At 46.7% G+C, this 23,248-nt stretch overlaps 1 protein-coding gene across 2 annotated transcripts in view; it reads right to left on the bottom strand.

Moving 5' to 3' along the window:
• vps52 (VPS52 subunit of GARP complex) overlaps positions 1-23,248 on the bottom strand; it is a 78,175-nt gene that overhangs the window by 12,236 nt on the left and 42,691 nt on the right. For both annotated transcript variants that reach the window (XM_085975264.1, XM_085975263.1), the window contains 5 exons: positions 18,457-18,612; positions 16,155-16,273; positions 13,361-13,484; positions 12,054-12,149; positions 812-919 (listed from right to left, as the gene is read on the bottom strand). In XM_085975264.1, the coding sequence (XP_085831390.1) occupies positions 812-919; positions 12,054-12,149; positions 13,361-13,484; positions 16,155-16,273; positions 18,457-18,612 (603 nt within the window). The remainder of the gene's footprint in view (positions 1-811; positions 920-12,053; positions 12,150-13,360; positions 13,485-16,154; positions 16,274-18,456; positions 18,613-23,248) is intronic.

Raw genomic sequence — 23,248 nt, 5'->3', positions numbered from 1 at the left:
CTCACCAAGGCCCTGTACAACTGCAGCAAGACATCCTTGTTCCTGTACTCAAACCCTCTCGCTACAAAGGCCAACATACCACTTGCCTTCTTAACTGCCTGCTGCACCTGCATGCTCACCTTCAGCGACTGGTGCACAAGGACGCCCAGGTCTCGTTGCACATCCCCTTCTCCCAATCTATTGCCATTCAGATAATAATCTGCCTTCCTGTTTTTGCCACCAAAGTGGATAACCTCGCATTTATCCGCGTTATATTGCATCTGCCATGCTTTTGCCCAATCACCCAACCTATCCAAATCATCCTGGAGTTTCTTGGCATCCTCCTCACAGCACACACGCCCACCCAGCTTTGTGTCGTTTGCAAATTTGGAGATATTACATCAAGTTCCCTTGTCTAGATCATTGTTAGATTACAGCTGGGCATTAAAAAAAAAGCCATCGTTCGCCAAGAGTTAGCTCTGGGATTCACAGTATACATCTCAACAAGGAGGAGCGGAAACTCTCCACCCTATGAACATTTGGATGGGGTCCAATTTGCTACTGGCGTAACCAGTAAGGGATGTGCTTGAGCACTGATGCCGCATGCTCCCCCTCCACCTTCCCTTCCTTCCTCAGATCTGCCTGTGATTGCTGAAGCCCAACCATGCCCCCCTCAGTTCCTCAAATTGGTGAAGCTGGACTGCAAACACCTCTCGAGACTTGCTACTGTACTTGTGTCGCCAAGCGGGCTGTTCAATGCTCTGTTAAAAGCGCTGAAGTGAACCACTAGCAACAAGTCAGTGTCCTGACCAAAGTAAAAAAAGAGACTCACCATTAAAACGCCCAACATCATGTCGTAATTGTTAATGAGGAATATGAGCTGCTCTCGCCGGGACGCAAACTCCGCCGCCATTCGCAGCACGAAATTCTCCACCTCCACCTGAGCAGGAAACATTCCCCGTCACCACACTTTAGTCAACGTGGAAGGGTACAAGCTGCAGAGCTCAGCAAATGGATTATGTGGGCCAGCAAAATTCAACAGAAATCAAACGCAGCCGAGGTAACTTGGGGTCACAGTCCCAAGAACAGCGACGGTGAGCAACTCTGCTTCGGCATTCAGTTGTACCCCGTGTCCGTCTGATGCTGCCGAGCTACCCGTCGATGGAGTCTGCTCAGTAAACATGGCGTACGACTTCACAGTAGACTAAAGTCACTGCTATGTTGCATCCAGTCGCCATTTTGCAATCTTTTATTCAGGGTACTGGGCTGTGTCCCAGTATCATTCTCCCAATCCATGTTTGAACATGGTAAAAAACCCAAGGATTTGTTCCAAATGTTACGGGAAAAGAAACCCTTTAACTCGTCTATTCTGGAGGGTGCACACAGATGCACAAATCACTAAAAGTAGTGACGCAAGTTAATAAGACCATAAAGAAAGCAAACAAAGCACTGGGGTTCATTTCTAGAGGGATAGAATTGAAAAGCAGAGAAGTTATGTTAAACTCGTATAGAACCTTGGTTAGACCACACTTCAGAGTACGGTGAACTGTTCTGGCCTCCATATTATAAAAAGGATAGAGGCACTGGAGAAGGTGCAAAAAAGATTTACTAGAATTATAGCAAAATACTGCAGATGCTGGAAATCCGAAATAACAACAGAAAATGCTGGAAAAACTCAGTAGGCCAGGCAACATCCGTGGAGAGAAAATAGAGTCAACGTTGCGGGTCAAAACCCTTTGTCAAGACTAAAGAGGCACAGGAAATGAAATAGATTAAGAGGCCAGGCTGGGAGAGAACAAAAGAGAAGAGACATTAAGAGGTATTCAAAGCCAGACGAGATGGTGATAGGACGAGTGGAGACAAAAGACGGCTCTAGATTAGGTGTGAAATGCGCTGGCAGAATGGGAGACAGCGGCCATGTGGGAGAGAGAAAAAAAAAGGGGTGGGGGGGGGGGAAAGGCCAAAACAAAGGTGTGGATAAAAAATATATAAGTAAAAATGTAATAGGGGCCGAGGTTATGATCTGAAATTGTTGAACTCGATATTGAGTCCAGAAGGCTGCAGAGTGCCCAATCGGAAGATGAGGTGCTGTTCCTCGAGTTTACGGTGAGCTTCCGTGGAACAATGCAAGAGGCCGAGGACGGTGAGGTCTGAGTGGGACTGGAGCGGTGAATTAAAATGACAGGCGACCGGAAGCTCGGGGTCACCCTTACAGACTGAATGGAGGTGTTCCGCAAAGCGGTCACCCAATCTGCGTTTGGTCTCCCCAATGTAGAGGAGACCGCATCGTGAGCAGCGAATACAGTATACTAGATTGCAAGAAGTACAAGTAAATCGCTGTTTCACCCGGAAGGGGTGTTTGGGGCCCTGGACAGTGGGAAGGGGGGAGGTCTAGGGGCAGGTGTTACACCTGGCACCTTCCCGTGCAAGCGCGCTCGGACCTCACCGTCCTCGGCCTCTTGCATTGTTCCACGGAAGCTCAACGTAAACTCGAGGAACAGCACCTCATCTTCCGATTAGGCACTTTACAGCCTTCCGGACTCAATATCGAGTTCAACAATTTCAGATCATAACCTCGGCCCCTATTACATTTTTACTTATATTTTTTATCCACACCTTTGTTTTGGCCTTCCCCCTCCCCCCCACTTCTTTTTTTCCCCCCTCTCTCCCACATGGCAGTTGTCTCCCATTCTGCCAGCGCATTTCACACCTAATCTAGAGCTGTCTTTTGTCTCCACTAATCCTATCACCATCTCGTCTGGTTTTGAATACCTCTTAATGTCTCTTCACTTCTCTTTTGTTCTCTCCCAGCCCGGCCTCTTAATCTATTTCATTTCCTGTGCCTCTTTAGTCTTGACAAAGGGTTTTGACCCGAAACGTGGACGCTAATTTCTCTCCACGGATGTTGCCTGGCCTGCTGAGTTTTTCCAGCATTTTCTGTTGTTATTTTTACTAGAATGATACCAGAACAGAGAGGTTATACCTACTAGGGAAGATTGAACAGGCTGGAGTTCTTTTCTCTAGAAGAGAGAAGACTGAGGGGTAACCTGATAGAGGTCTTCAAGATTATGAAAGGGTTTGATAGGGTAGATGTAGAGAAGATGTTTCCACTTGGGGGCAAGACCAGAACTAGGGGCCATAAATAAAGGTCTGAGTGAGCGGACGACCTGCGAGGCAGTCGGTAAGCGACACAACGAAGTGACCTCAGAATTCAAAGGTGTCGCTGGCACAAGGGAGCCGAGAGGGGAGTATTGGGTGAGTGTTTGTAGTAAGTTTTTTTTGTTCTGTTTTGAGTATATTTCTGCTAAGTAGTTCATAGCCTATCTACTAGAGGGAAGTGCTGATTGGTGGGTAGCTGTTGAGTGTTTCTTGTTAAGTTTTAAGTTTATTTCTGCTAAATTACCTCCATAGTCTGGTAAATAGAGGCATGGCAGGGCAGCTCAGTCCCGTGATTTGCGCACCCTGTGCCATGTGGGAAGTCCTGGACACTTCTTGCGGCCTGGTCGGCCACGTGTGCAGGAAGTGTCACCAACTGCAGCAACTCGAGCTGCGGGTTCCGGAGCTTGAGCGGCAGCTGGAGTCACTACAGTGCATCCGCGAGGCTGAGAAATACTTGGAAAGCACATTTCTAGAAGTGGTCATCCCGCAGCCTCGGAATGTGCAGGCAGACAGGGAATGGGTGACCACCAGACAGAGATGGAGGACCAGGCAGGTAGGGCAGGAATCCCCAGAGTGAATCTCGCTCGCTAACCGGCTCACAGTTCTGGAAACTGGTGGGGGCGATGGCTCCTCTGGGGAGAGCAGCCAGAGCCAAGGCCACGGCACCACGGGTGGCTCAGCTGCACAGGGGGTGAGGAAGAAGAGTGGAAAAGCAATAGTGATAGGGGATTCATTGGTTAGGGGAACAGATAGACGTTTCTGTGGACGCAGACGTGACTCCAGGATGGTATGTTGCCTCCCTGGTGCCAGGGTCAAGGATGTCACTGAGCGGCTGCAGGACACTCTGAGGGGGGAGGGTGAACAGCCTGAGGTCACTGTCCATATCGGTACCAAAGACATAGGCAGAAAGAGGAGTGAGATCCTGCAGGCAGACCTTTTCTTTTCTTTTATGGGATGTGGACGTCGCTGGCAAGGCCAGCATTTATTGCCCATCCCTAATTGCCCTTGAGAAGGTGGTGGTGAGCTGCCATCTTGAACCGCTGCAGTCCCTGTGGTGAAGGTACTCCCACAGTGCTGTTAGGTAGGGAGTTCCAGGATTTTGACCCAGCGACGATAAAGGATCGCTGATATATTTCTAAGTCAGGATGGTGTGCGACTTGGAGGGGAACTTCTAGGTGGAAGAGGTTGCGGGTTTGGGAGGTGCTGCCAAAGAAGCCTTCGCGAGTTGCTGCAGTGCATCTTGTAGATGGTACACACTGCAGCCACGGTACGCCGTTGGTGGAGGGAGTGAATGTTTAAGGTGGTGGATGGGGTGCCAGTCAAGTGGGCTGCTTTGTCCTGGATGGTGTCGAGCTTCTTGAGTGTTGTTGGAGCTGCACTCATCCAGGCAAGTGGAGAGTATTCCATCACACTCCTTACCTTGTAGATGGTGGAAAGGCTTTGGGGAGTCAGGAGGTGAGACACTCGCCGCAGAATACCCAGCCTCTGACCTGCTCTTGTTGCCACAGAATTTGTGTGGCTGGTCCAGTTAAGTTTCTGGTCAATGGTGACCCTCAGGATGTTGATGGTGGGGGATTCGGCGATGGCAATGCCGTTGAATATCATGGGGCCGTGTTAGAATCTTGCTTGTTGGAGATAGTCATTGCCTAGCACTTGTGTGGCGCGAATGTTACCTGCCACTTATCAGCCTGAACGTCATCCAGGTCTTGTTGCATGTGAGCATGGACTGCTTCTTTATCTGAGGAGTTCTGACTGGCACTGAACACTGCAGTCATTAGCAAACATCCCCACTTCTGACCTTATGTTGGAGGGAAGGTCATTGATGAAGCAGCTGAAGATGGTTGGGCCTAGGACACTGCCCTGAGGAACTCCTGCAGCGATGTCCTGGGGCTGTGATGATTGACCTTCAACCACCACAACCACCTTCCTTTGTGCTAGGTATGACTCCAGTCAGTGGAGAGTTTTCCCCTTGATTCCCATTGACTTCAGTTTTACTAGGGCTTCTTGATGCCACACTCGGTCAAATGCTGCCTTGATGTCAAGGGCAGTCACTCTCGCCTCACCTCTGGAATTCAGCTCCTTTGTCCATGTTTGGACCAAGGCTGTAATGAGATTTGGAGCCGAGTGGTCTTGGCGGAACCCAAACTGGGCATCAGTGAGCAGGTTATTGGTGAGTAAGTGCTGCTTGATAGCACTGTCGATGACACCTTCCATCACTTTGCTGATGATTGAGAGTAGACTGATGGGGCAGTAATTGGCCGGATTGGATTTGTCCTGCTTTTTGTGGACAGGACATACCTGGGCAGTTTTCCACATTGTCGGATAGATGCCAGTGTTGTAGCTGCACTGGAACAGCTTGGCTAGAGGTGCGGCTAGTTCTGGAGCACAAGTCTTCAGTACGATAGCCGGGAAGTTGTCGGGGCCCATAGCCTTTGCTGTATCCCGTGCGCTTAGCTGTTTCTTGATAACACGTGAAGTGAATCGAATTGGCTGAAGACTAGCTTCTGTGATGGTGGGGACCTCATCCACTCGGCACTTCTGGCTGAAGATGGTTGCAAACACTTCAGCCTTGTCTTTTGCACTCATGTGCTGGGCTCCACCATCATTGAGGATGGGGATATTCATGGAGCCTCCTCTTCGCGTTAGTTGTGTAATTGTCCACAACCATTCACGACTGGATGTGGCAGGACTGCAGAGCTTTGATCTGATCTGTTAATTGTGGGATTGCTTAGCCCTGTCTATAGCATGCGGCTTCCGATTTTTAGCATGCATGTAGTCCTGTCATAGAGTCATAATGGCATAGAAGCAGGCCATTCGGCCCATCGAGTCCGTGCCGGTTCTCTGTAGAGCAATCCAGTCAGTCCCATTCCCCCGCTCTATCCCCGTAGCCCTGCAAGTTTATTTCCCTCAAGTGCCTATCCAGTCTCGCCTTGAAAACACTGAGTGTCTCCGCTTCCACCACTTCCGTCGGCAGCGAGTTCCAGGTCCTCACCACTCGCTGTGTAAAAAAGTTTTTCCTCACATCTCTTGCCCAAAACCTTAAATCTGTGTCCCCTCGTCCTTGTACCATCAACTAGTGGGAACAGCCTTTCCCCGTCTAGCCTGTCAAACCCGTCATAATCTTGTACACCTCTATCAAATCACCCCTTTGCTCTAATGAAAACAAATCCAGCTTCTCCAACCTGTCCTTGTAGCTAAGATCCCCCATCCCCGGAACCATACTGGTAAATCTCCTCTGCACCCTCTCAAGGGCCTTCACATCCTTCCTAAAGTGTGGTGACTAGAACTGGGTGCAATACTCCAGTTGTGGCCTAACCAGCGCTTTATAAAGGTTCAGCATAACTTCTCTACTTTTGTAACTTTTGTTGCAGCTTCCCCAGGTTGGCACCTCATTTTTAGGTACGCCTGGTGCTGCTCCTGGCATGCTCTTCTATACTCCTTATTGAATCAGGGTTGGTCCCCTGGCTTGATGGTAATGGTAGAGTGAGGTTACAAATTGTGGTGGAATACAATTCTGCTGCTGGTGATGGCTCACAGCGCCTCATGGATGCCCAGATTTGAGCTGTTAGATCTGTTCTGTATCTATCCTATTTAGCACGGTGGTAGTGCCACACAACACGATGGAGGGTGTCCTCAGTGTGAAGACGGGACTTCGTCTCCACAATGACAATGGTCACGGCTACCAATAAACTGCTACCAATACTGTCATGGACTGATGCATCTGCGACAGGTAGATTGGTGAAGTAGAGGTCAAGTAGGTTTTTCCCCTCGTGTTGGTTCTGTCACCACCTGTTGCAAACCCAGACTGGCAGCTATGTCCTTCAGGACTCGGCCAGCTCGGTCAGTAGTGGTGCTACTGAGCCACTCTTGGCGATGGACATTCTGTACTCTCAGTGCTTCTTCCAAGTGGTGCTCAACATGGCGGGTTCATCAGCTGTCGGTGGTAATCCGGAGTCAATGTTGAGGACTCCCAGGGCCACTCCTTCCCGACTGTATACCACTGTGCCGCCACACCCCTGGTATGGTAATGGAAGAGTTTGGGACATTTGCTGAAAGGTATGATTCTGTGAGTATGACTATGTCAGGCTGTGTGACAGCTCTTCCAATTTTGGCACAAGTCCCCAGATGTTGGTGAGGAGGACTTTGCAGGGTCGACTGGGCTGGGTGTGCCGGTGCCAAGGTCGATGCCTCGATGTGTTTCGTAGTGGTTTGTTACAACTGAGTGGCTTGCTCGGCCATTTCAGAGAGCAGTTAAGAGTCAACATGTGGAATTGGAGTCACATATAGGGCAGACCAGGTAGGGATGGCAGATTTCGTTCCCTAAAGGACACTAGTGAACCAGATGGGTTTTTACAACAATCCGATAGTTTCATGGTCACCATTACTGATACTAGTTTTTTTATTCCAGATTTATTTAATTAACAGAATTTAAATTCCGCAGCTGCCGTGGTGGGATTTGAACTCACGTCTCTGGATCATTAGTCCAGGCCTCTGGATTACTAACCCAGTGACATTACCACTATGCTACCATTCCCTATATAGGGAGCTAGGTAAGAGATTAAAAAGCAGGCCCTCAAAAGGTAGTAATCGCCGGATTACTCCCGGTGCCACGTGCTAGTGAGTACAGGAATGGGAGGATAGAACAGATGAATGCGTGGCTGGAGAGATGGTGCAGGAGGGAGGGCTTTAGATTCCTGAGGCATTGGGACCCTTTATGGGGAAGTTGGGCCTTGCACAAGCCGGACAGATTACACCTCAACAGAGCAGGTACCAATATTCTCGCAGGGAGGTTTGCTAGTGCTGTTGGGGAGGGTTTAAACTAGCTTGGCAGGGGGATGGGCACCAGCATATAGGAGTAGAAAAGAGGAATAAGGTGCATAAAAGAGTGAATGTGTTGGATAGTACTAGAGAAGAAAGTAGTACTAGAGGTGGAAGCAGTACCATATTAGATAGGAGCAGACTAAGAAAAATTCAAAAATGGGTTTAGAATGCATGTACATAAATGCACAAAGTGTGGTGAATAAGGTTGGTGAGCTACAAGCACAATTAGCCATGTGGCAATATGATGTGGCAATAATGGAAACGTGGCTTAAAAACAGTGAGGACTAAGCACTTAATATTTAAGGGTACATGGTGTTCAGAAATGATAGGGAAGGAAAAAAGACATTGTAGTGTTGGAAAGGGAGGATGTTCTTGAGGGGACAAGGATAGAATCCATTTGGTTAGAGTTGAGGAGCAAAAAGGGTATGATCACACTACTGGGGGTATTCTATAGGCCTCCAAATAGTGAGAGGGAGGTAAATCTGCAGGGAAATCGCAGAGATATGCAAGAGCTATAGAGTGATGATATTGGGGGACTTTAATTACCCAAATATCGATTGGGATAATGTTAGAGTAAAGGGAAAGGAGGGGGAGGAATTTCTGAAATGTGTTCAGGAGAATTTCATTGACCAGTATGTTCTTGGCCCAACTAGGAAGGAGGCATTGCTGGATATGGTGCTGGGGAGAATGAGGTGGGTCAGGTCGACCAAGTGTCTGTGGGAGAACACTTCGGTACCAGTGATCATCGTATTATAAGATTTAGATTAGCAATGGAGAGGAGCAAGGAACAATCTAGAGTGGAACTTCTAAACTGGAATAGGGCTAACTTCAATGGGATGTGAAAGGATCTAGCCAGGGTAAAATGGAACCAAAGACTGACAGGAAAAGCTGTAATGGAACAATGGGTGATCTTTAAGGAGATGTTTCAGGTATAGGCTAGGTACATTCCAACAAGAGGGAAGGGTAAGGAAACCAAAGCAAGGGCTCCTTGGATGACGAGGGAGATAGAGAAGATGATGAAACAAAAAAAAGAGGGTGTATGATGCATGTCAGGTGAATTCTTCAAGGGAGAACCAGACCAAATACAGTAAGTTGAGAGGGGAAGTGAAGATGAAAATAAGATTGGCAAAGAGAGAATATGAGAGTAGAATGGCAGTTAACATAAAAGGGAACCCAAAAATCTTCTACCGGCATGTAAACAGTAAGCGGGTAGTAAGAGGCGGGGTGAGACCTATTAAGGACAAAGAAGGTGATATATGCTTAGAGGCGCATGGCATGGCTAGAATACTCAATGAGTACTTTGTATCGGTGTTTACTAAGGAGGTGGATGCTGACAAAATATCGGTAGAAGTGGAAAAGGTAGAAGCAATAGAAGGGGTGAAAATTGATAGACTAGATGTACTAGAAAGGCTGGCTATGCTTAGAGTGGATAAGTCACCTGGTCCAAGTGGCATGCATCCCAGGTTGCTAAGGGAATTGGGGGAGGAGATAGCAGAAGGGCTTGCCATAATTTTCCAATCTTCCCTAGATGCAGGGGAGGTGCCTGAGGATTGGAAAGTGGCAAATGTGACACCATTGTTCAAGAAAGGGTGAAAGGACAATCCTAGTAACTACAGGCCGGTCAGTTTAACATCAGTGGTGGGTAAAGTTTTAGAAACAATAATCAAGGAAAAAATTAACAGGCACTTGGGAAGGTTTAAGATAAATCAGGAGAGCCAACATGGATTTGTAAAAGACAGATCGTGTTTGACTAATCTAATTGAATTTTTTGATGAAGTAACAGGGAGGATTGATGAAGGGAATGCAATGGATGTTGTCTACATGGATTTTAGGAAGGCGTTTGACAAAGTACCACATAGAAGGGGGGGCACAGTGGCATAGTGGTTAGCACTGTTGCCTCACAGCGCCAGGGACCCGGGTTCAAATCTGGCCTCGGGCGACTGTCTGTGTGGAGTTTGCACATTCTCCCTGTGTCTGCGTGGGTTTCCTCCGGGTGCTCCGGTTTCCTCCCACAGTCCAAAGATGTGCAGGTTAGGTTGATTTGGCTATGATAAATTGACCCTTAGTGTTAGGGGGTTAAATACGTGGGGTTACAGGGATAGGGTGGGATATGTGTCGCTGCAGGCTCGATGGGCCAAAATGGCCTCTATCTGCACTGTAGATTCTGTGATTCTGTGTGAGAAGGCTGGTTAACAAAATTGAGGCTCATGGAATAGATGGGTCAGTGGCAGCTTGGATAAGGAATTGGCTTAAGGACAGAAAACAGCAATTTGTGGTAATTGGCTGTTTTTCAGACTGGAGGATGGTAGACAGTGGTGTTCCCCAAGGGTCACTGCTGGGGCCACTGCTTTTTTTGATATATATAAATGACCTGGATATTGGAATACAGAGTAGAATTTCTAAATTTGCCGATAACACCAAACATGGGGCTGTGGCAAACAGTGAGGATGATACCAATCGACTGCAACAGGGCATAGAAAGGCTAGCAGAATGGGCAGACAAGTGGCAGATGGAATTTAATACAGAGAAGTGTGAGGTGATGCATCTTGGCAGAAGGAACAGGGAGAGGCAATATACACTTAATGGCACAGTTTTAAAGAGTGTGCAGGGACAGAGGGACCTGGGAGTTAATGTGCGTGGGTCCGTGAAGGTGGCAGGACATATTGAGAGAGTGGTTAGCAAAGCATATGGGATCTTGGGCTTCATAAATAGAGGTATCGATAACAAAAGTAGAGAAGTTATGCTGAACCTTTATAAATCGCTGGTTAGGCCAATACTGGAGTATTGCGTCCAGTTCTGGTCACCACACTTTAGGAAGGATGTGAAGGCTCTTGAGAGGGTGCAGAGAAGGTTCACCTGAATGGTTCCAGGGATGGGGGATCTTGGCTACAAGGAGAGGTTGCAGAATTTGTTTTCATTAGAACAAAGGAGGTTGAGGGGTGATTTGATAGAGGTGTACAGGATTATGATGGGTTTGGATAGGCTAGATGGGGAAAGGCTGTTCCCACTAGTTGATGGTACAAGGACTAGGGGGCACAGATTTAAGGTTTTGGGCAAGAGGTACAGGGGGGGGCGTGAGGGAAAACTTTTTTACGCAGCGAGTGGTGAGGACGTGGAACTCGCTGCCGACGAAGTGGTGGAAGCGGAGACACTCAATGTTTTCAAGGGGAGACTGGATAGGCACTTGAGGGAAATAAACTTGCAGAGCTATGGAGATAGAGCGGGGGAATGGGACTGACTGGATTGCTCTACAGAGAGCCGGCATGGACTCGATGGGCTGAATGGCCTCCTTCTGTGCCGTTATGACTCTAAGACAGTCGCTAATAACTCCAATAGGGAATTCAGGTGAAACTTCCTTACCGAAGAGAGTGGTTAGAATGTGGAACTTGCAAACACGGAGTAGTTGAGGCTAATAGCACAGATGCATTCAAGGGGAAGCTGGATAAGCACAGGAGGGAGAAAGGATTAGAAGGATGTGTTGATGGGGCGAGATGAAGGTGGTGCGGGTCAGTCCCCTTCTGTGTGAGTGAGAACACCAGCCCTTCCTCCGTTACTGGAGATATTGGTCCCCATTAGAACTGGAAAATTGGAAATAACTCCAATTCATTCCTCCTGTGGAAATGACTCCAATTTTCCAGTTCTAATGGGGGCCAATATCTCCAGTCACAGAGGAAGGGCTGGTGTTGATGGATGGAGGGATGCACATGGAGAGAGAGAGAGAGAGAGGGCTCAAAACAGAAAATACTCCCTCCAGACTTTATTTCGCCTTTAAAGGAAAACAACTGATTTTTGACAAAAATCTTTGAAGGAGCGGACCTTTACCTTACCCATGGTACGTGGAGTGGAACCAAATATAGAATTACTCGTTAATAGTTAAACCAGCAAGTGTAATCAGATTGCTAGATATATAATCACTAAGGTAAGACATGATGGGGAAATCATGAACTTATTTAGAAAGGGTTTCTTTTGATCGCCATTTAACAATCGTAAACACATATATTGCCTCGTTCACAATCTTGCCATAAACAGTGAAGGGAGGACATCTTTCTCCCAAACTGTTTGGTGGAAGTAGCTTTCCCAGATCTATAACTGACCTGTAGCTGACCAAGTAAGTTGTGTGTCTTCTCATTGGGATAAGTATCATTGATGCTGACGATCGCTGAAGAAAACTCAGCATATCTTCTTGTGACCTGCACCAGTGAAATGAACAGTTATTACATTCACAAAGGGCCGATATCCAAGACAGAATTTTATTGGCTTCATGACACAGATTAAAGCACGCCGTTCTGTTTCAATTAGCACAATGACTTTACTAGCAGCAGTTTGTGTGCCATGGAGCAGGCCACATGTAAGCACAGTAATGAAGTGAGAGGGTGGTGTTTCCACCCTCACTTTCTTCCTTGTCGACCAGCTGGGCAGCCAAACAGAGGGGGTGCCTGAAGGAACCTGGAGTTGGGGCTTGCATCAAGACCCCTGTGGACAGGAGGGTTTGCAGGAGTCTGGGGGCATCCCCCAGCTGAAGGTATTCTTAATTTTGTTAAAGGATTCCCACTCTCTCCACACCCAGACGATCTTTGGTCCTCATGGCCTTATTCAATAATAGCCAGAAGGCCCTGATATCGGTGGCCAGGGGTGCAGTTTCAGGACTCTCGCTCCTGTTTCTAACCCTTGCACCACCTCTCCCCCCCCTCCCAATCTCAGTGCAAGACCCTACCAGGGGGTGTACCAGAGTTATACAATAGGTCCAGGCCAGGAACACTGCTGGCACCACTCTTGCCAAAGATGAAGCACACCTCAAGTACAATGTGCCTGTTGGGTGCTAAAGAGAAGAAAATCAGATCGGAAATGTCTTTGAATAGCACAAAGTTCTTTAATCGCAAAAGTATCCAGTTCTGCAGTAAATATAATCTCTCTGTAAAGCTAGGGTCCAGAGCTGAAAGGACAATACAGGAAACTTTCTGGTATCCGGCACTGACGGGACCGAGCTGGTGTCGTTAGATCAAAACTGCCTTATAAACCAGCGCTAATGTTAAAACATATACAGAGCTTTTCAGCTCCGTGGGAATCAACAAACCCTGTTGCTTAGCAACAGCTTCAAAACAGTCAGCTGCAGCTGCAAGCGTCTCTAGCTGAAGCTGTTGCTTAGCTATAGACCTTGCAGTGCCTGACTGGGGAAAAAAAAAGCAACAAGAAGTAAAAAAAACTTTTGGAAAACGGCTCCTGAATTTTGCCGGTAGATAGAGCTTTCCGGACTTTTAACCTCTGGTTAAATGAAAGTTTCCTGTATTCAGTCGATCCCTCAGAACTGGATTCTTTATGCTCATTTTAATATTTTCATTCAACCAACAATTTGAAGCGTGCAGGTTTTTAATAAAAGCCGCACGGTAACTGAGTTCCTTACATAGTGTGGTCGGGTGTCGAGCGCGCCCAGTTTCTGGGGGTCCGTGTTGCGGATGCTCTGAATATTTAACTTCAGGATGTATTCAAACCTTGGCCAGAGGATTTCCAACAGGGTATCCCAGTACCTGAGAAGGTCATGCACCATTATTCACCAAACCTATGTCTTGTTTCAGGGTGAAAGGTTATAGTACTCTTGTTTTAGAAGTATATAGGGTGCATTAATATTTAAAATGGCACATCAGCTGATAAAGAACAATAATAATGTTTTCAAGATTATGAAAGGAATCGACAATATTGATCCAGGCAAATGCTTCATGATGCCAATGGCTTCAAATATCAGGGGGCCACAAGTTAAAAATGATGAGGCCAGAAATAAGAAGGGATGATAGAATGAACTTTAATCTAAAACAATAACTTTCATTTATATAGCACCTTTAACGTAGAAAAATGTCCCAGGGCGCTTCCCAGGAGCGATACCAAACACAAAATGGACACCAAGCCACATAAGGGTATTGCAGTGGGGAAAGAGTTAAACGGACATCGCTGGCAGTTTCACTGAATGGTGTAATAAAGACAATAATCTCAGTAGTAAGCTTTTTCTAAGTTGATAACATAGCCGGATGTGGAAACCATAAGGGGCCTAAGAGGATGTAAGTTCTGTTCTGGTAGGAAAGTAAAACAATGAGTTGGAAGTAAAAGAGGCCTAGAGAGGCAGGAAAGGAGGACAATGAGTCAGAAGTACAATGTTGATGAGACCCCATCTGGCATAAACAAAGGTCATAGGTGCAACAACAGCTTGAGAGATAGCGGACATATACTTTTCCGATAATAAAGGCGGTACTTTAATGTAACGTGGCATAGGCAACCAATCAGTGAAGATGCATGTGGGCCGGGATCCAATCGGGTGGCAGGAATGAATTGTGCATGAGATGGCCATGTGTATGGTAATGTATAAAAATGGAGTGTTTGCTGTAACAAGTTGGAGAAGTCTGGCTAAAGACAGAGCAGACGGTTTCCCCACCGGTGCAATAAAGACAACTTGACTATCGATCTAAAACCTTGTGTCGAGTGTTGGTTTAAAATACTCCACAACAGGTATATTATTGGGGTGACTAAAAGCTTGGTCAAAGATGCTGACTTTTAAGGATGGTCTTACAGGAGGAGATGGAGATGGAGAGGCAGATAGGTTTAGGGAGGGAATTCCAGAGCATTAAAGGGTAATGAATTTATGGAATAAATTACTGGAGAGAGCGCCACTGAAAGGAACGCCGTAAACAGGTTCAAGTAACAATCAGGTAAGTTTTAAGGGAGAAGGATTCAACTTTGCTCCAGTGTCAGGTTGAGCCCCGACTCCAGATTTAGGCTGCATTTACACTTTAACTATAGCGTAGATGAGAAGTAAAACTGCTTTTGTACCAACATTACATTTTCTTACATTACAACAGTGACGACACTTCAAAAGTATTTCATTGGCTGTAAAGCGCTTTGGGACATCCTGAGGTCGTGAAAGGCGTTGTAAAAATGTAAGTTCTTTCCTTCTTTCACTACGGCTGTACTGTAAATGCAACCTCAAACAAACACTGAAAGAATGATTTCCTCAGACCGAGAAGGCTATATCAATAGGCTTGCAGGCATGAGGTACAGGAAGGTGCGCAGTTCACATAATGAGTGTGAAAATGACTATTTCATACAAACCTCACATTACAAATCCATCGGAGACTTCTGACAGTAACAGAAAGTGTCCCTGCAACCCAATCGTTAATAACTTGCTGTGTATATCCAGCATTTTGTTATTATTTCTGATATCCATCGTTGACTATTTAAAAAAATCTATACCACAGATACAAGCTCTTGAAATTTGAAAATTGGTATTTTCTAAATTCTGAATCTTGTGCTCCATGTTACAAATCTTCGATAAGAACATAAGAAATAGGAGCAGGAGTAGGCCAATCGGCCCCTCGAGCCTGCTCCGCCATTCAATAAGATCATGGCTGATCTGATCCTAACCTCAAATCTTCTATCACTCTCCATCCCACCCGAACCCATGTGATCTCCCGGGAGAGGCGAGAAACCAGATAAAAAACCCAATGGCCAATTTGGGAGAAAAAATCTGGGAAATTCCTCTCCGACCCATCTAGGCGATCGAAACTCTTCCAGGAGATCACTCTGTCCCTATATTTTCTACAGTACTTACCTTCTGTAAAGGTGATCTCCACCCAGCCAGGAACAGGAATAGAACCATCTCCTGAAATCTAACACAGAATTAGAACACAAGAAGTAGGAGCAGAACCAGGCTACACGGCCCCTGGGCCCGCTCCACTACCCACAGGGCCATGACCATTCTGAACCTAGACTCATGTCCAATTTCCTGCCCGCTCCCCGTAACCCTTAATTCCCTTTACTTCTAGGAAACTATCTATTTCTGTTTTAAATTTATTTAATGATGTAGCTTCCACAGCTTTATCATAGAATCCGGCTATATGCAAAGCATCTGGGCAACAATAATGTACATTTAATACAGCAAATGTCCGAAGGCGCTTCGCGTAGGATCGTGGATGTCGAGCAATAGCGGGAGGATTTGGAGATACAACTGAAACCTTGTTTGAAAAAAAAAAAGGGTTTTGAGAAGGCTTTTAAAGGTGGGAGAGAAGCAGCAAGGAGGGAAGGTTTAACAAGCATGGGAAAAGTAAAAGGATATTTTAAACCGGACATGCAATTCTTGCAGGTTTAGATAGTGCGATTTCTTTTGTGTCAGAAAGCTTCCTGTCTAAAGCCCAAACCTTCGAATTACTTACTTATCGACAGCTGGGACGTTTCTCTTTGCCATGATGGTCTTGAAGCGGAGAATGATGTGAATAGAGAGGAATACTGCAATGCTGTCAAAGCAATCTGCAACGTAAGTGTCCATGTCTTTCTGAAATGAGACGCGCCAGCAATTTCTTACAAATGGTTATGAAAATCCATATGCTTGTACGTTCTGCAACTGCTTATAACAGCAAATAAGGGAGGGAGTAATTTTCCGATTGCGATTCCTATTGCACTGAGGAATCTCAACCGTTGCCAGTGCATACCAAAAAATCGCGCTCTCTGTCCAGAGTGTACAGAAAATGGCACCTGAGGTGGGGGATTTTCCGTTACGAGCTGGCAGCAGATGAGGTTGCTCACCACTGGCGTGTACTCAGAAAATTTATCTCGTGTCACTGGGACACGCACAAAACTGTCTTTGTAGATATTACAGGAAACTCTCGATTTACCAGCACCTAAATAACCGGAAATCTCTGTTAACCGGCAAAATTCAGGAGTAGGTTCAGGTAAGTTTTACTTCATATTAGTGGCCGTTCCTGGATCTGTGGCCGGGGTTCCTGCACCTGTTGCTATGCAACAGGGACACTTGGTCTGTGGCCGGGGTTCCTGCACCTGTTGCTATGCAATAGGGACGCTTGGTCTGTGGCCGGGGTTCCTGCACCTGTTGCTATGCAACAGGGACGCTTGGTCTGTGGCCGTGTATGGGGCTCTCGTACCTTTTACTATACCTCTCTGTAATCCGGACTTTTTGATAAACCGGCACCACGCCGGTCCCGTCGGTGCCGGATAAAAAAGATTTTCCTGTGCTGTGAATTTGAAGAGACCAACTGTGACAGACCAAGGAGTGCAACAGGTTAGGAAAATACTGTTCATTCATTTATGTGAAAGATGGTCACATCTTACTTTACAGGCAGCACTCATCGTAATATCTTTCACAATCACACAGTAATTTATACCAGCCTGATGATGTCCTTAACAGTTTTTGGCACCTTATCTTAGGACAGTTCTCCAGGCCACGGAGAGGGTGCAGAGAAGATTCACTAAAATGATATCGCAATGAGAGTCTCCAGTTAGGAGGAGAGATTGGAGAAACTGAGGCTCTTTTAATTGGAGGATATTTGATAAAGGCGTTCAAAATTATGAGGGGTTTTGACAAGGTAAATGGGGAAAAAAGATTTCTACTGGTTGGTGAGTCGGTAATGGGGGGGGGAGGGGGCATAAATTTAAGATCATCACCAATAGATCAAAGGGAGAGGTTAGAAAGTTTTTTTTAATGCAGAGGGCTGTTAGAACATGGAATCCTTACCAGAACAGTGGAAGAAACATATTATTTGAAAAAAATTAAATTAGAAAGGGTGTGGGGAACGGGACTAATTGGTTAGCTCTTTCAGAGGGCCAACACAGGCACAAGGGGCTGAATGGCCTCCTCTTTGTTGTAAAATACAATGGGCTAAAAACTGAGTAGCACCCCGGAAAAATTAGCGTCCCCGCGCCGGAAATTGAGTGGTTGCGCCCCAAGAGGGAAGCGGGGCGCTACTGGAAGCGCCCCGCATCCCTCTTGGGGCGCTGCGAGTCAATATTGCGGCGTTATGTGCCGCAGAGCCACACGCTGCGGCACGTCGCGCCGCAGTATTGCAGGCCTTCCTTCCCTTCTTAAAGGGGAGGGGCCTTGTGCAGCGCGACCTGCGGCCCAGCTGGGCCCCCGGGGATCGGGAGTGCAGGCAAAAGAGCCCGGCACTCAAGAGAAGTGCCGGGATCTTGGAGTGCAGTCAGCACTCCGCTGGGGGGGGGGGTGGCGTTTCAGGAGGTCTGGGACGGGAGCGCAGGCAGGTGCTGGCAGGTGGCCAGCAACAAAAATGGCTGCCCCGCACCTCGCCTTTAAATTGCGCCTCCCCGGCCGCAGGTACGCCCCCAACCCCGTCGGACATAGCGTCTGGCGGTAAGTCAGGGGGCGCTCCCGAAGATCGTGGCCGGGGCGCGAGCAGAGCGCTGTGCACGCCAATGACGTCATCGCCAGCGGCGCAGCGCCGCAGGGCGCTACCGGTTAGCGCCACCACTAAACTCCCGCTGAATTTTGCGGGAGGCGTGGGCAGTGCCGTGCCCGGGCGCTAGTTGCTTTGCGTCCCGTTAGCGCCCTCTAAGGCGCTAACGGGAGGCGCAACCAGCTGAATTTTCCCCCCAATGACTCTACTTATTAAGACTAAACAGCACGAAGATAGTTAGGAGGATTAAAAGGAAAATCACCCCTTCTTAACCACAGACAAACCAACTATTCAATCAACTTGAAATTACCAAGAACATAGTGAGCGTTTTCCCCATGATGGCATTGAAGAGATCCTGTGCGGAGTTTCCGGTCACCATGAAGAAGTCACAGAGGAAGAGATACTCGCGGCAGCTGTTATCAAGGAGAGCATAGTGCTGGCTGCGGAAGAGGCTCTCAAACGGATACTGGAGGACGAAAGGTAGAGCAACAAGAATTATTTAAAGAATATAGAGAAATGGGCCAGAACTTCGGGTCCCCACGGGTGAGCACGCGCTGGGTACTCACGTGTAGGCCCAACGAGAGTGCCGGTTTCGTGCAGGCACTGCGCACGTGCAGGAAACCAGAACTTCCGTTCCCTTGATGGAAGGGGTTCACAGGTCGAACGCGTGCGCCGGAGAGGCAGCGCGTACGCCTGGAACTTCCGTTTTTTTTTGCAGGTTTCTCCGGGAGGGTAAGTCTCCAGGAGCTACGCTTATAAAAAGTAGTCGCAAGGCCTGCTTTTAACAAGGTAAGTGGTGAATTAAGTAAAATTGAAACATTTTTTCCACAGGTTTATTATTTTTAAGAACTTTAAAGAAAGGTAAGTTTATTTTTAGCCCCGTTAGAAACTGTAATTAATTTTTTCAAAAATTTAAATTATTGTTTAAAATAGTTATTTAAGGTAAGCATGCAGGTGCAGCAGACGGTTAAGGCGGCAAATGGTATGTTGGCCTTCGTAGCAAGAGGGTTCGAGTATAGGAACAAGGATGTCTTGCTACAGTTGTACAGGGCCTTGGTGAGACCGCACCTTGAGTATTGTGCGCAGCTTTGGTCACCTTATCTGAGGAAGGATGTTCTTGCCATGGAGGGAGTTCAGCGAAGATTCACCAGGCTGATACCTGGGATGGCAGGAATGACGTACGAGGAGAGATTGGGTCGATTGGGCTTATTATACTCACTGGAGTTTAGAAGATTGACAGGGGATCTCATCGAAACCTATAAAATTCTGTCAGGTCTGGACAGACTAGATGCAGGAAGGATGTTTCTGATGGCCGGGGTGTCCAGAACCAGGGGTCACAGTCTAAGGATAAGGGGTAAGCCATTTAGGACTGAAATGAGGAGCAATTTCTTCACCCAGAGAGTGGTGAACCTGTGGAATTCTCTGCCACAGAGGGCAGTGGAGGCCAGTTCATTAAATATATTCAAGAAAGAGTTGGATATATTTCTTGAGGCTAAAGGGATCAAGGGATATGGGGAGAAGGCAGGGACAGGGTACTGAATTTGGATGATCAGCCATGATCTCATTGAATGGCGGAGCAGGCTCGAAGGGCCGAATGGCCTACTCCTGCTCCTATCTTCTATGTTTCTATGTAATTTATAGTTATTTTTAAAATGTGATTTAAAAAAAAAATTGATTTGAAGTTTAAGTGATGTTTTGGGGCTGAATTGTATTCATAGATTTGACAGGTCTTCCTGTCAAATCTATGAATACAGATTCCCTGCTACCATTGGCTCTCCATGGCCCACGTGATCCCAGGGGACGCTTTGAATTAACTGTGCCCCTGGGATACGCAAGCACTGTGCGCCGGCAGTTGGAGCAGGCCGAGGATCAGAATCCCACGCGGGCCCACAGCACAACGGCCGGCGCGCTAGGTAAGTGCAGGTCGGGGGCTTGCACCCACGGGAAGCCTCCGACCCGAATTTCTGGGCCAATGTTCTCTAGGTTTGTTTAAAAAAACGTTCTATTGTTCAACTTCAAGCATTTTCGGCAAATTTGTAATGTAGTAAATCAGAAAATTGAAGTGTGTCGAACTTTACAATATTCCTTAACGTGCAGCTTTCTCTCAAATCTAAAATAAAAGGGGAAAGCTAGATACAGTGGATTATAGCCCTTTACCTCAGAACTGGGTTCAAATCCAGCTCAGCTGCTGGGATTGTGGATTATAGCCCTTTATCTCAGAACTGGGCTCAAATCCAGCTCAGCTGCTGGGATTGTGGATTATAGCCCTTTACCTCAGAACTGGATTCAAATCCAGCTCAGCTGCTGGGATTGTGGATTATAGCCCTTTACCTCAGGACTGGGTTCAAATCCAGCTCAGCTGCTGGGATTGTGGATTATAGCCCTTTACCTCAGAGCTGGGTTCAAATCCAGCTCAGCTGCTGGGATTGTGGATTATAGCCCTTTACCTCAGGACTGGGTTCAAATCCAGCTCAGCTGCTGGGATTGTGGATTATAGCCCTTTACCTCAGAGCTGGGTTCAAATCCAGCTCAGCTGCTGGGACTGGAGTTTTCGCCACGTGCTAGCTATACGAGTTCTGTATGAAATGAGTTTGGACAATATCAATCTAATTCCTAATCAGCATGGGGCAGCAGGCCAAAGTGCCCCTAATTCAGCACTCATTGGCAATATCACTCGATTACGGCTAACAAAGACTGGTATGGGAAATGAGAAAAAGGGTTAAAGGGGGCCCTTTCTGGGGTTGGGGCTGAAACACATTGTTGGAACAGAGTAGCAGGATTTTATTCTATATCTAGCTGTGCTATATCTGCTTGATGCCGACACTGGGTGTGTGAAATGGGAAGTGTTCCATTGCTCTCATCTCAGGTGAAATAACAAAAGGATTTTTTTAAAGAAATAAACTAAAACAAATTGTATTGTGGCCAGATAACTCCCAGCAGTAGAGAATAACCAGGATTCCTACTCGGAGATTATCCAATGGGTCCAGAACACATTTAAACATATGGGTACAATTCTAAAGCGGATGCATGATCAGAGAGACCTGGGGGTATATGCGCACACATTGTTGAAGGTGGCAGGGCAGGTTGAGAAAGTGATTAAAAAAGCTTACGGGCTTCATAAATAGAGGCATAGGGCTCGATTTTGCCGGCGCTCAAGGGTCGTGTTTGGAGGCGGGACTGTTGGCAAAAATCAAAAAGATTGGCAGCGGGTCCTGAACCCGCTTCCAATCAATCTTCCCGGGAGTCGGGTCCCCAATTTGCGCAGGGACCCGACTCCTAGCGGCGGGAGGAGGATTACAGCCACTTAACTGCTTGTTAACAGGTAGTTAACAGGCAGTTAAGAGGCTTTTTCCAATTTTGCCAGGTCAACTGCAGGATTAATTAGCAATCATGTTGTGCGAGGTCCCTTGGGGAGGAGCGATCATAATATGATCGAATTCTTCATTAAGATGGAGAGTGAAGTAGTTGACTCAGACTAGGGTCCTGAATTTAAATAAAGGAAACTACGATGGTATGAGGCACGAGTTGGCTAGGATGGATTGGGGAACGTTATTTAAAGGGTTGATGGTGGATAGGCAATGGCAAACATTTAAAGATCGCATGGATGAACTACAGAATTTGTTCATCCCTGTTTGGCATAAAAATAAAACAAAAAAGGTGACTCAACTGTGGCTAACAAGGGAAATTATGGATAGCATATGATCCAAGGAGAGGACATATAATTTGGCCAGAAAAAGCAGCAAACCTGAGGATTGGGAGCAGTTTAGGATTCAGCAAAGGAGGACAAAGGGATTAATTAAGAGGGGGAAAATAGATTATGAGAGTAAGCATGCATGGAACATAAAAACTGACTGTAAAAGCTTCTATGGACATGTGAAGAGAAAAAGATTGGTGAAGTCAAGCGTAGGTCCCTTGCAGTCAGAATCAGGGGAACTTATAAATGGGGAACAAAGAAATGGCAGACCAATTAAATACATACTTTGGTTCTGTCTTCACAAAGGAGGACACAAATAACCTCCCAGAGATGTCGGGGAACATAGGGTCTAATGAGAGGGAGGAATTGAATGAAATCAGTATTTGTAGGGAAATGGTGTTAGGGAGATTGACTGGATTGAAGGCCGATAAATCCCCAGGGCCTGATAATCTACATCCTAGGGTACTTAAGGAAGTGGCCCTAGAAATAGTAGATGCATTGCTGGTCATCTTCCAAAATTCTATAGACTCTGCAACAGTTCCCATGGATTGGAGGATAGCTAATGTAATCCCACTATTTAAAAAAGGTGGTAGAGAGAAAACAGGGAATTATAGACCGGTAAGCCTGACATCGGTAGTGGGGAAAATGCTAGAGTCCATTATAAAAGATGTAATAACAGAGCACTTGGAAAACAGTGACAGGATCGGACAAAGTCAACATGGATTTACAAAAGGTAAATCATGCTTGACTAATCTACTGGAATTTTTTGAGGATGTAACTGGTAAAATAGATAAGGGAGAACCAGTGGATGTGGTGTATTTGGACTTTCAGAAGGCTTTCGATAAGGTCCCGCATAAGAGATTAGCGAGCAAAGTTAAAGCACATGGGATTGGGGGTAAGGTACTGTCTTGGATAGAGAACTGGTTGGCAGACAGGAAGCAAAGAGTTGGAATAAACGGGTCTTTTTCCGAGTGGCAGGCAGTGGCTAGTGGGGTACCGTAGGGATCGGTCCTAGGACCCCAGCTATTCACAATATATATTAATGATCTAGACAAGGGAACTGGATGTAATATCTCCAAGTTTGCAGACGACACAAAGCTGGGTGGGCGTGTGTGCTGTGAGGAGGATGCCGAGAAACTCCAGTATGATTTGGACAGGTTGGGTGATTGGGCAGATGCATGGCAGATGCAGTATAATGTGGATAAATGCGAGGTTATCCACTTTGGTGTCAAAAACAGGAAGGCAGATTATTAACTGAATGGCAATAGATTGGGAGAAGGGGAAGTGCAATGACACCTGGGTGTCCTTGTGCACCAGTCGCTGAAGGTAAGCATGCAGGTGCAGCAGGCGGTTAAGAAGGCAAATGGTATGCAGGCCTTCGTAGCGAGAGGGTTCGAGTACAGGAACA

This window comes from Somniosus microcephalus, unplaced genomic scaffold (genome assembly GCF_052327205.1).
Source record: "Somniosus microcephalus isolate GS21.2 unplaced genomic scaffold, FLI_Smic_1.0 unresolved_chr1, whole genome shotgun sequence".
Taxonomy (NCBI): Eukaryota; Metazoa; Chordata; class Chondrichthyes; order Squaliformes; family Somniosidae; genus Somniosus; species Somniosus microcephalus.
This window is presented reverse-complemented; position numbering and strand designations above follow the sequence as displayed.